Source organism: Eulemur rufifrons, chromosome 28 (assembly GCF_041146395.1).
Source record: "Eulemur rufifrons isolate Redbay chromosome 28, OSU_ERuf_1, whole genome shotgun sequence".
NCBI classification, from domain to species: Eukaryota; Metazoa; Chordata; class Mammalia; order Primates; family Lemuridae; genus Eulemur; species Eulemur rufifrons.
Genome location: NC_091010.1, coordinates 41,524,743 through 41,537,022, shown reverse-complemented (window position 1 = coordinate 41,537,022; position 12,280 = coordinate 41,524,743). Strand labels below are relative to the sequence as shown.

Genomic DNA, 12,280 nt, shown 5'->3' with positions numbered 1-12,280 from the left:
ATTCAAACTCTGTTTAATGCAAAATAAAATTCAAATATCTCGGAAAAATTTATTCAAGTTTAAACTGTAGTGGATTTTGAAGCACTTGGCCCTAGGGCCTTTCTGAGAATGGAGAGGTCATAAGTACTTACACAAACACACACACACACACACACACACACACACAAATCCTTCCACTTAATCTACAAATATTAGTTAACAAATATTTATTGACTGTCACTATCACATTCGGTGATTAACATCTTGTTCCCACACTGACAGGTGTCAGATGCAGGGAGCGAGAATTAAATTTTACAAGCTGCCCTTTTAACACAATGACACACAGTCCTTCATTTTAATCCTGTTCTTGAACTGTGCAAATTAATACCCATATTACCAAAGAAGCTATTTTTAAATCTTATATGGAAACAAAAAACATGTATCTGAGAGGTCACTATATACCCAAGAGTGCAGCTACAACACAAATAAACATTCTACATTTTCTTTCTACAACTCATATCCAACCCAAGTATAAATTGGTTCCATTGGTATGTGTAATCGTTCCAGATGGTTTTCACTAAGTGATATTTTAGAGAAAACCATTGAAACCTCATATGAATGGAGATGGAATAGTTATTTGGAGATGGTATGAGGTCCTTTTTGATCATTTGAAAGTCATTTATATTTTTTAACCTTGTGATGAGGAATTAGGAAGCGTAATGCAAAAAAAGTGGATTAATTATTTTTTGTAATTTCTCTAAGGGTAAAAAAACTTTGAGATTAAGTATATACGGAACTGTAACTGTTTTTCAAAATTATTTTATACTGCTTATTTTATGCTACTTATTTTATAAGTAGTATTAAAAAAGGGAAAAAAGACTACCTCCTAGAGAGGAGACAATAAAATATAAAGTCGCCCTACCTTAAAGTAGCTTCAATGGGCAGCTCAAAAGACTGAATCTCGGCCAGGACATTCTCAGAGGTTTGATCTGTGTCTTCTTCCAACATTGCTCCACATGCCTCTGATTTTCCAGCTGCAGACATCAGGTTTTGAGCGCAAGACTATTGCAATTTATAAAATAAATGTAGTTTTCCTTGTAATTATTATAAAGATTCTCTGTTCACCCGAGGAGGCAACAAAAACAAGCTCACTGTCCGACTTCACGCTATCAAAGTCCTTGCTTCCAAGAATGTTGCACAGCTGTCGCTGTCCTGTCTCTACTTATAACATTTTACTTATTATTAACCTTGACACAGTTCAGAAAGTTCCTGCCTAGTGCCTGCTATATTTGTTCACTTGTTTCTCAAAGACAGTAACTGTAAGTAGGAATTACAATCATTATGCTATAAATATTTATCAAATTTGATTTGATAGGGCATATATTTAATATTATTTATGCTATGTATATAACTAAAGCTATACTCCTAGTTATTGCTACAACTATGTCCTTGCCCACAAATCCAAGCAGGTCACTTGTCCAGGACAAATGAAATGTGCTATGGGATGTGCTTTTGAGGTCACTGGGCTAATTCCTTCATGCCCCATCTCCTTCGCTTCTCCACCCTATTCTCTGCTGTGTGAATTCCTTCCATTATAGAGCCTTTAGTTCTTTTATCTCTTGTTCAAATACTAATGCTTCTGGAGGCACTTAGATTTTAATACTTTTCAGTTCCTTATGCTTCACTGTGAATGAATCTGCCAGATCCTTTCTGCAGAATAGATTTGATGGAGAGGAAGAAAGATCATGAAGATGTCGGAATTTTAAGTGAGCTGGTGGCCACTAAGAGGAAGAAAGAGTGAAGGAACTGGAGACCCAAAGTATCAAGGGAAAATACGGCCTACGGCCAGCACAAGGAGGCCTAAAGAACTAAATGGGCACATACCTCCCATTACCATTTGTACTTGACCTTCCTCAACTTTGACTTTAACCTCATGCTTTCTTGCCCAATACAAGAAAGGGGTCTTTTAAAGGGATGATCAGTGACATTCTTCCACATAAAGCTCTTTTTAAAAGTTTTTATCAGATTATTTTAATGGCTGTGAAAAAAATTAAAGTTCCTTCTCTTAAAAATGTGGTATTCAAAGCATGCCATATCCACAAGGCGTTTGTCATAGATTGATTACATCAGTTTTCACCCCTGCCTGCTTCCATACCCTGCCCCATGACTTTAGGCTTAACCATGTGACTTCCACTGGCCAATAATATATGAGTTAAAGTGACAGTATGTGAGTTCCAAGACTAGGCTTTCTAAGGCCACACATATTTCTATTTGTCTTCTTGCACCTCCGCTATCACATAAGAAAAACCTTCTCTGAGAGATACGTGATCCACAGACCTGCTGGGAGAAGCGTGTGTTTCCATTCAGTTGCGGCAATCTGAAACAGAGCTGCCCACCGAAGCCCAGGCCAGATCAGCCAAACCCCAACTGACCCACAGACATGACAGTAACAATAAGTGATTGTTGTTTTCAGCCACTGACTGATGGGTTCTGCATCAATAGCAAACCGATGCAGCATTCTTCACTTCCACCCCACCGATAACCCCAACTTCCAGCCCTAGTTTTGTTCCATGGCAGGATGGAATAAATGCAACAGGAATATGCCTAATACCATTTCCCCCTAAGATGAATTAATGGTGCCCTCCATTAAGACTTAGCAAAAAACCCCATAATTTTCTATCTTGTGTTAAAGTCCTTTATGTACAAGGTATGCAGAATGTCTATCTGAGATTCATATTTTTATTCCATGTAACACGTAACAGCATACACTCTGTATACAGTAGGTACTCAAGGGATGCTTATTGATTGAATGAATAATAGTGAAAACTACAAGCTGAGTTACCTCTGCCTTGTGAGGAAATGTTATTCCAAATGCAAAAATCTGACAATTCCAGATTGAATTTATCAGAACCTGAAAATACATAAATACATGATGAGAAATCACTCTTGTCCTCAGAGAGCATTGGTCACCACTATATGACATTGCAGAGAACAAATTCATAGCTAATGCCACATACCCATGAACATATATATGTGATGACTGATCCAGTCCTAAATATCACATAGTTTTAAAAATTGATTCTTCTCTCCACACAGCACAAATTTTTATTTTTAAAATTTTCAAACTTACAGAGAAGAATTACAAGAAGAATACAACGAACAGCCATCTACCCTTCATCTGATTCACCAATTGTTAACATTTTGCCACATTTGTTTTCTGTCTTTGTTTATTCAAGGAGACTTCTGAATGTCAGCATATGCTCTTAATATTATATATATAGAGAAAAATGTATTAAAGAGTATTATTAGAATAGCTTAACACTATACTATAAGGTAGTTTAATTAGCAAATCGCTACAGCTTTGAAGTATTGTGACTACATGACCCTGCTCCTGCACAGCGCCATCATCCTCTTCCGGTGCTGCCAGCCCCGCCAGGAGATTCAAGGTCTTTTAACCTGGTGGCCCGGTTGCCTTCTCTGCTCCTCAGTTCTCCCCACCCCACTCTCTTCTGCTCCTCCCACTTCTGTTAAGTGCATTTTCTCCCTGCTTCTTACTTTCGTCTACACTGTATAAGACACGGGCAACAACTTCCTGTTTCCACTGGCTAAACCAGCATCTTCCTTTTATTCAAAACTTTCCTTGAGTGCCGTTTCCTGCAGGAAGTTCACACAGATTGAATGAACAGGAGAGGCTCTCCTCCCCAAAGTAACAGTCAGAAAAACAACCTCTCCTGTCCCATAGTGCTGACAACGAATTCACCAAATAAGGAAAAGAAAAGGAGGAAATGGAAAACTTTTAAACAGCCGTATTCCAAGATGCCCATAAAAAAGAATGGCGTGTGTGACTGGAATGTCCCCAGTCTCGACCCTTAACCTCTCCTCCCAGCTGCAGCTCAAACTGTTGGAATACTTTCTAGGATCAAGCCTGACCACTGGCAGGAGAAGTTTAAGTGGCCCTAGGCTAGGGGTCCTCAAAGGGGTGATCTTGTGAGGTCCCCCAGCTACAGGGAATGCCTGGAGACACTCTTGATTGTCACCACTGAAGGTGGGTGCTGCCGATACCTAGTGGGAAGAGGCCAGGGATGCTACCTAAACAACCTACAATGCACAGCACACCCCTCCCACCCCCACCCCCACCCCCAACACACACACACACACACACACACACACACACACAGAATCATCCAGCCCCAAATGCCAATAGTGCCCAGGTTGAGAAATCCTGCCCTAAGCTGATCTTTGGGACACACCATCAGGCCACATGTAGTGTTGACATGGTCCTGTTCCTGGGGCCCCTTTCTGGGCCTTTTTCTTCTCTCTCTCTCTCTCTCTCTCTCTCTGTAACTGAGTCTCTACCTAACAGTCTGCTAGGAACCTCCATCCCTCTAGAACTAGAAACCAACCTTTCTTTTCTAAATAAGTGTATTCTTCAAATAAAACTCCGCCAGTCTTTCACCTTTCTCCCTCACCAAGACTAGAATCCCAGCCTCCTTGCTCTGCACTGGAACCACCAGTGGGAAGCATTATGTTCACGGGTTTCACTGGCACAGGTGCCCCCTCTACAATTCACAGTCACTAGGAAACATATCTGGGAGCCTAGGGACCAGGCAGGGGTGGCCTGGAAGGTTTGAGAAGGATACCAAAAGGAAGTGACCCAGCCTGGCAAATATCACTGGTGTTCAATTCTACTGAGAGTCTTGATGGAATCCGAGTTCCCCCCTCCCATCCCTACCCCACATCTTCCTCCTTTGGAAGTAGTTCTCCGTCCTCCTCAGTGCTCCTCACACTTCGCCAGGCACGTTCCACCTCAGGGCTACGCTCCTGCTCTCCTGTCTTTCTGAAATGCTCTTGCCTCTGACGTCCACTTGGCTTGCTCCTTCAAAACTCACCTTCTCAGTGATGTCTTTGCTGGAAACAAAATCCAACCTTCTAACCTTGACCTGACATTCCCTATCCCCACCCGATCCCCGCCACTCCTTCTGCTTTATTTTTATTCCTTAGTGTTAACACTTACCACCTTGGGACATACCCTACACTTCACTGACTTATGATCTGTCTCACCTCTAAGAATGCAGGTTCATGGGGACAGGGAATTGCTTTCTGTTTTGTTCCCTGATGTGTCTCCAGTGCCTAGAACTGTGCCTGGCAAATAGAGGACAATCAATAAATATTTGTTGGGTGGATGGATGGATGGATGGATGGATGAAGAAACATACAGATAAGAAAGGAGAAAAACAATACTTGCATAGTTTTAATACATGAAGGCAAGAGATGAGTGCTAGCAAAGAAGAAAGGATAGAAATGCCAGGAGGAGCCACCCAAGTGCTCGCCGAAGGATGAATGCATAAATGAAAGGTGGTACAAACATGCAATGGAATATTATATGGCCTTAAAAAGAAAGGAAATCCTGTCACATGCTACAACATGGAAGAACTCTGTGGACATTACGCTAAGTGAAATAAGCCAGTCACAAAAAGACAATTACTGTATCATTCCACATATATGAGGTATCTAAAGAAGTCAAATTCATACAAACAGAAAGTGGTATGGTGGTTACCAGGGGTGGGAGTAAGGGGGCAATGGGGGGTTGTTGTTTAATGGGTATAGATTTTCAGTTTTGCAAGATGAAAAAAATTCTGGAGATCGGTTGCACAACAATGTGAATACACTCAACACTACTGACCTGTACACTTAAATGGTTAAAATGATTTTTTTTAAAGTACCAGGAAGGCTCAGAAAAGAACAAAAGTATCCATAGAGGGGGAGTCATTGGGACTGAGAATTGGAGAATGGGTTCCCCATTTGGATATTCCAGGATGCAAAGAAATTGGTGGGAACAGGGACCCCTAATGTGGAGAGAGGACATGGTCAGGGAGATGAAACCATGGCTGGGGTAGTGACCAAGGGGACACTTGCCTGAGACAAGGGTGGCGATGGATAGGTCAGCAGAGATTGGGCTTTTATTGTCGTTTTGCTGCTATAGCAGGTAACACCATGGCTGGCACAAGATAGGTGCTCAATAAATATTTGTTCAACAAATAATCTTGACACAGAAACACAGTGCTTTGGAAGTAACGGGCAACCAATACATATTTAATCATATCACAGAGTTTGTCTTACAAAGCCTACCTAAAATAAAATAGTTCAAAGTCATTTTTGTTTCATTAGTAGTATTATTTCTACATCAGGAAATCTTTCAAGATATTCAGTTACATTTTAAAATTATAGCATTATTACTTTCAGGAGACTCACAGCAATATGGTTTGTTATTTGACAGTTAGCTTTTAAAGAAAAATCTATGGCATCCAAAACTGTAACTCCACAGAGCCATTCTCTATTTTTCTCCTAGCATCTTCAAAGAATGCAGGTTATAATATTTCATTACAAAAAGTGTTTCAGTCTTTCTATGGGTCTGTGTTTTCTCTGTAAACTACATTCTTACTGTTCTTTAAAGAATAACAATTCTAAGGAATAAGAAAATAGCTTTTAAAAATGTATTCTAAATCTCTGATATAATTCACCGTGTTAATTAAGCTGACATTTTTCTAATTTAACAAGAAACTTCTGGACTAAATGTTTTAACTAACTGTGATTATTCTACTTAACTTCACCCAAATCTGGGGTTTCTTTAGGACAAGGATCTAAATCTCTCCCACCTACAATGTCTGTTTCTCTGAGTTCTCATTAGGAATGGTTGCTATAGTAGAAATAGCTTCACCAAATAAGTACTTGAAACTTATACAGCTTCAGTTTGTTATTTTAGGGTCTTCTGATTGAAAAATTTTCCACTGCCCTTGTTGGTCTTTTCTCAAGTATAAATTTTGAACGTTTGTTTGCCTCCTGGCCAATACAACCAATTCCCAGTGCTGTTGTCATAGCGCTAGAGTATGGTGCTACCTAGTGGTCAACTTCTGGCACATACTTCAGTGAGACTGGCTCATGCTCATCTAGGTTTTCATATTTTTTATGCTGGCAATTGTAAAATGTCATTAGAAACCACTAAAGATATTGCTCTCTTCTTTCTAGTAACTTTAGCAACTGTTCCACATGTCATGTATCATTCACCTAGTTCACATATCTTGGGCAGAACTTAGGATTTAAAGACATATGATGAGACCTATTATCAAGCTGCCAGACACTCTTTTCTCCCACAGGAAAACTGAGACCTTTACCGGCAGAATTTGGGACACCAGCTTCTTTGGGCCCTGCTGTAAGAGCATAGGCCACCATGTGCCCTCTCTGACTCCAGGAAAGTCTGGCGGGCTGCCCGTGACAAAGGCACCCCTCCTTTGCACACATTCTTCTAAACAATCATTCTCTTTTCCCCCTTTTGAAACCAAACAATTCCCTCAAAAATACAGATTCGGGCATAAGGTAGGAAATAGTACTAAACAAACAGAAATGTTTTGCTTCAAATTCTGAGCCATTTGTTTACATTAAGAAATAGTTTGCATTCAAATCCCATAATTGAAAAGAAACATGAATCATCTATCACAAGGGGACTTTATAGATAAGAAATAAGAGCCGGCCCGAACAATTGTATTAAACATGAGCAACTTCTTCTTGGGAGCTTTTGCCCAGTCACTTTTCAGGAAGTGGGCTGTCCAGGGAGATTTCTACAGGAGGAACAATCGACAATATTTTCATATTAATAACCTCCAGTCGCTTCATTGTTCTTAAAATTTTTGTTAATGAGTATTTTCCTGTTGGGTGAAAAAACATTTATCAAAAGACAAAGCCTAATCTGATTTATTTTTATGTGTTTGGGGTTCTTCTATAAGTGATACTAAATATATTTAAGAGTTAGCTGATTGTAAAATGTCCTCAATCACTGAGCGTAATACTATTTTGTTCTGAATTTTTTAAAACACAGGTGCTACAACAGATATTAGAGATATTCCTCAGAGTGGTTGCAAGTAGAGGCATAGCTTGCTTTATTGCACTTCGCAGACATCGTGTTTTTTACAAATTGAAGGTTTATAAGCAATCCTGCCCAGAGCAAATCTATTGGCACCATTTTTCCAACAGCACGTGCTCACATTTTGGTAATTCTTGCAATATTTCAAACTTTTTCATTATTATTGTATCTGTTGTGGTGATCTGTGATCGGTGGTCTTTGATGTTACTATTTTGATTGTTTTGGGGTACCATGAACTGCACCCATATAAAACGGCAAACAATCAATAAATATGTGTGTTCTGACTGCTCCACCAGTCAGTGGTTTCCCCATCTCTCTCCCTCTCTTTGAGCTTTCTTATTCCCTGAGCTACAACAATATTGAAATTAGGCCAATTAATAACCCTGCAATAGCCACTAAGTGTTCGAGTGAAAGGAAGAGTCCTATGTCTCTCACTTTAAATCAAAAGCTAGATCTTCAGATAATCCCTCTATGAAAAAATTAATTAATTAATTAATAATCAAAAGCTGGAAATGATTAAGCTTAGTGGGAAGGCATGTTGAAAGCTGAGATAGGCTGAAAGCTAGGCCTCTTGTGCCAAATAATCAGCCAAGTTATGAATACAAAGAAAAGTTCTTGAAAGAAATTAAAAATGGTACTCCAAGCTGGGTCCGATGGTGCATGCTTGTGGTCCCAGCTACTTGGGTGACTAGAAGATCCCTTGAGTCCAAGAGTTTGGGGCTCACAGCAAGATCCCAGCTAAAAAAAAAAAAAAAAAAAAGTGCTACTCCAGTGAACACACAAATGATAATATGAAAATGAAACAGTCTTTTGGCTGCCATGAAGAAAATTTTAGTGGTCTGGATAGAAGATCAAACCAGCCACAATATTCCCTTAAACCAAAGCCTAATCCTAAGCAAACCCCTACATCTCTTCAATTCTATGAAGGCTGAGAGAGGCGAAGAAGCCACAGAAGAAAAGTCTGAAGCTAGCAGAGGTTAGTTCATGAGGTTTAAGGAAAAAAGCTGTCTCCATAACATAAAAGTGTAAGGTGAAGCAGCAAATGCTGATGGAGAAGCTCAGCAAGTAACTTATCCAGAATCTCTAGCTAAGATCATTGATGAAGATGACTACACTAAACAACAGATTTTCCATGTAAACCAAACAGCCTTCTATTGGAAGAAAATGCCATCTAGAACTTTCATAGCTATGGAGGAGAAGTCAATGCCTGACTTCAAAGTTTCAAAGGATGGCCCCAATCTCCCGTTTAGGGGACAAATGCAGCTGGTGATTTTAGGTTCAAGCCAATGCTCATTGACCATTCCAAAAATACTCTAGCCCTTAAGAATTATGCTAAATCTACCCTGCCTGTGCTCTAGAAATGGAAGAACAGGCCTGGATGACAGCACATCTGTTAAGAGCAGGGTCTACTGAATAATTTAAGCCCTCTGTTGAGACCTGCTGCTCAGGAAAAAAAGATTCCTTTCAAAATATTACTGCTTATTGACAATGTACCTAGTCACCCAAGAGCTCTTATTTGAGATGTACAAAGATATGAATGTTGTCTCCATGCCTGCCAGCACAACATCCATTCTGCAGCCCATGGATCAAGAGTAATTTTGACTTTAAAGTCTTATTATTTAAGAAATACATTTTGTAAGACTATAGCTACCATAGATAGTGATTCCTCTGATGGATGTGGGCAAAGTCAATTGAAAACCTTCTGGAAAGGATTCACCATTCTAGATGCCATTAAGATTCATTGGAGGAGATCAAAATATCAACTTTAACAGGAGTTGGAAAGAAGTTGATTCCAACCCTCATGGATGACTTTGAGGGGTTCAAGACTTCAGTGGAGGAGGTAACTGCAGATGAGGTGGAAATAGCAAGAGAATTAAAATTAGAAATAGAGCCTGAAGATGTGACTGAATTGTTTCAGTCTCATGATAAAACTTGAAAGTATAAGGAGCTGTTTCTTATAGGTGAGAAAAAAAAGTAGTTCCTTGAAATGGAATGTATTTTTGGTGAAGATGCTGTGAATATTGCTGAAATGACAACAAAGGATTTGGAATATTACATAAACTTAGTTGATAAAACAGCAGCAGGATTTGAGAAAATGGACTCCAATTTTGAAAGTAGTTCTGTGGGTAAAACGCCATCAAACAGCGTCTCGTGTCAAAGAGAAATTTTTCCTGTGAGGAAGAGTTAATTAATGATGCAAACTTCATTGTTGCCTTCTTTTTTTGTTTGTTTGAGGCAAGGTCTCACTCTGTTGCCCAAGCTACAGTGCAGTGGTGTCATCATAGCTCACTGCAGCCTCAAACTCCTGGCCTCAGGCAATCCTCCGCCTCAGCCTCCCAAGCACCACCACACCCAGCTTTAAAAAATTTTTTGGGCCAGACATGGTGGCTCACGCCTGTAATCCTAACACTCTGGGAGGCCAAGGCGGGAGGATCGCTTGAGGTCAGGAGTTTGAGACTAGCCTGAGCAAGAGTGAGACCCTGTCTCTAATAATGGGCATGGTGGTGAGTGCCTGTAGTCCCAGCTACTTGGGAGGCTGAGGCAGAAGGATCACTTGAGCCCAGGAGTTTGAGGTTCCTGTGAGCTAGGCTGACGTCACAGCATTCTAGCCTGGGCAACAGAGTGAGACTCTGTCTCAAAAAAAAAAAAAAAATTTTTTTTTTGTAGAAATGAGGTCTCCCTATGTTGCCCAGGCTGGTCTCGAACTCCTGGCCTGAAGTGATCCTCCCACCTCGGCCTCCTAAATTGCTAGGATTACAGGCATGAGAAACTGGGAAACCAAAAAATGCGTGTGACTCACTTTATTGTGATATTTGCTTTCTTGTGCTGGTCTGAAACTGAACCTGCTATGTCTCTGAGGTACGCCGGTAGTCCTTTTGGATTCAAAGTCCCTTCAAGGTAGGGGCAATGTTTCCACTTCATGGTTTGGAGTCTCTGCTGCCCAACCCCTTTTGAGATTTCTCTCTGTCACCACACAGATAAGAGACAATCATTGTGAACTCCTGGAGACCAACTAAAAGATACGGACTGTCCACACGAGACCCCTCAGAAAACTCTCCAGCGGGACCACAGGGGACAGACAGGGTCAGTGTGTTCTCTGGATACTCCCAAGTGCCACACTTCTTGGCCCTGTCTGTCTACAGGCAGTGAGCCTCTCCTTGAGTTTGTGATAAGGGTCTGGAGCCACCTTGCCTATGAGACTGAAGGAGGTAAATTGTGAGATCAGAGCTTTGTGTGAGTATGATTTCTGTTGGTATAATTAATTACCATGTTTGTTGTCTGATCGAACACAAATACACCTCCATCAACTTGCCCCCGGCCTACATGCCCCCACAGAAACCCTGGTGAGAAAGGCTCATTTCACATGCACAGTGTAGCTTTCCTTCCGTGCTAGGAGATGAGCAAAGTGTGTCCAGCTATGCAGTCGGGTCAGGGAATCAAAGGAGGCTTCTGTGGAGTGTAGCCGTTACATCCGGAGACTGTGGAGTTACACTGCCTGGGTTTCAAATCCTACCCCTGCTGCTTACTAGCTCTGTGACCTTGGGCACTGTTCTATGCCTAGGGTGTCCTTTTCTACATAATAGACAAGCTCCTGTCTCATTTGTTAGGAGATTAAATTCGTTAATGAAAATAAGGTCTTCAGAACTATGCCAGCAGAGTAATAAACACTATAGAAGCATCAGTATTATGCCATTGTATAATGAGGAAGGTATTATGTACCATTGAGGATAATTTTTTTTAATTAGTTGATTTCTATTTTTGGTCTGGTGTGTAGGATTGTTCCTCTATTTCTTTTCAGATGGACACATATGGACGTTTCTCTGATGCTCACTGGTCAGAGTTTTGAAAAGGTCAAAGACCCATAAAACTGTTAGGAGACCACAATATTCACATGCTGATTATAAAGTAATTTCCTATGTACTATTCTTTATGTTTTCTTAATTTGCTCACTCATCTTTAAAAAGAAAACTATATATTTAAGAATCTACTATGTACCCAGCCCTTGAGAAGCCCACAGATCAGTGGAGAAATTTCTCTTTTATTCTAACTTGACTGAGAGGGGGCAGGGTCTTGGAGTGAGGAACCTGCAGTCCACACCCAGGATGGCGTGTGCACCTGCTGGGAGAATCCAGCTCCAGAACTCTGAGTCAGGATTTGAACACAGATCTGCCTAACTCTAGAGCTCATAACCACTATGTGATACTGCCTCCTGGTCCTGATTCACACCCAGGACCATCCTCTTTTATCTGACTCCTAGAACCTTCCATTCTGCACACAATCCCAGGGGTAACCACCCATTTGGTCTGCCCAGGTTTCTTGAGTTTATTCTTGAGGTGGAGAGAAGAATCAGCATTTGAAAAAGAGCCCTAGATCCTAGGAAAG

General features: G+C 40.7%; 1 protein-coding gene across 1 annotated transcript in view; it reads right to left on the bottom strand.

Annotated features, from left to right (window-relative positions):
* Nucleotides 1-987, bottom strand: part of EXOC6 (exocyst complex component 6) — a 169,808-nt gene extending 168,821 nt beyond the window's left edge. Inside the window, exon 1 of the mRNA XM_069461027.1 lies at nt 902-987. Coding sequence (XP_069317128.1) covers nt 902-987 — 86 coding nt within the window. The remainder of the gene's footprint in view (nt 1-901) is intronic.
* Between the last annotated feature and the right edge of the window lie 11,293 nt (nt 988-12,280).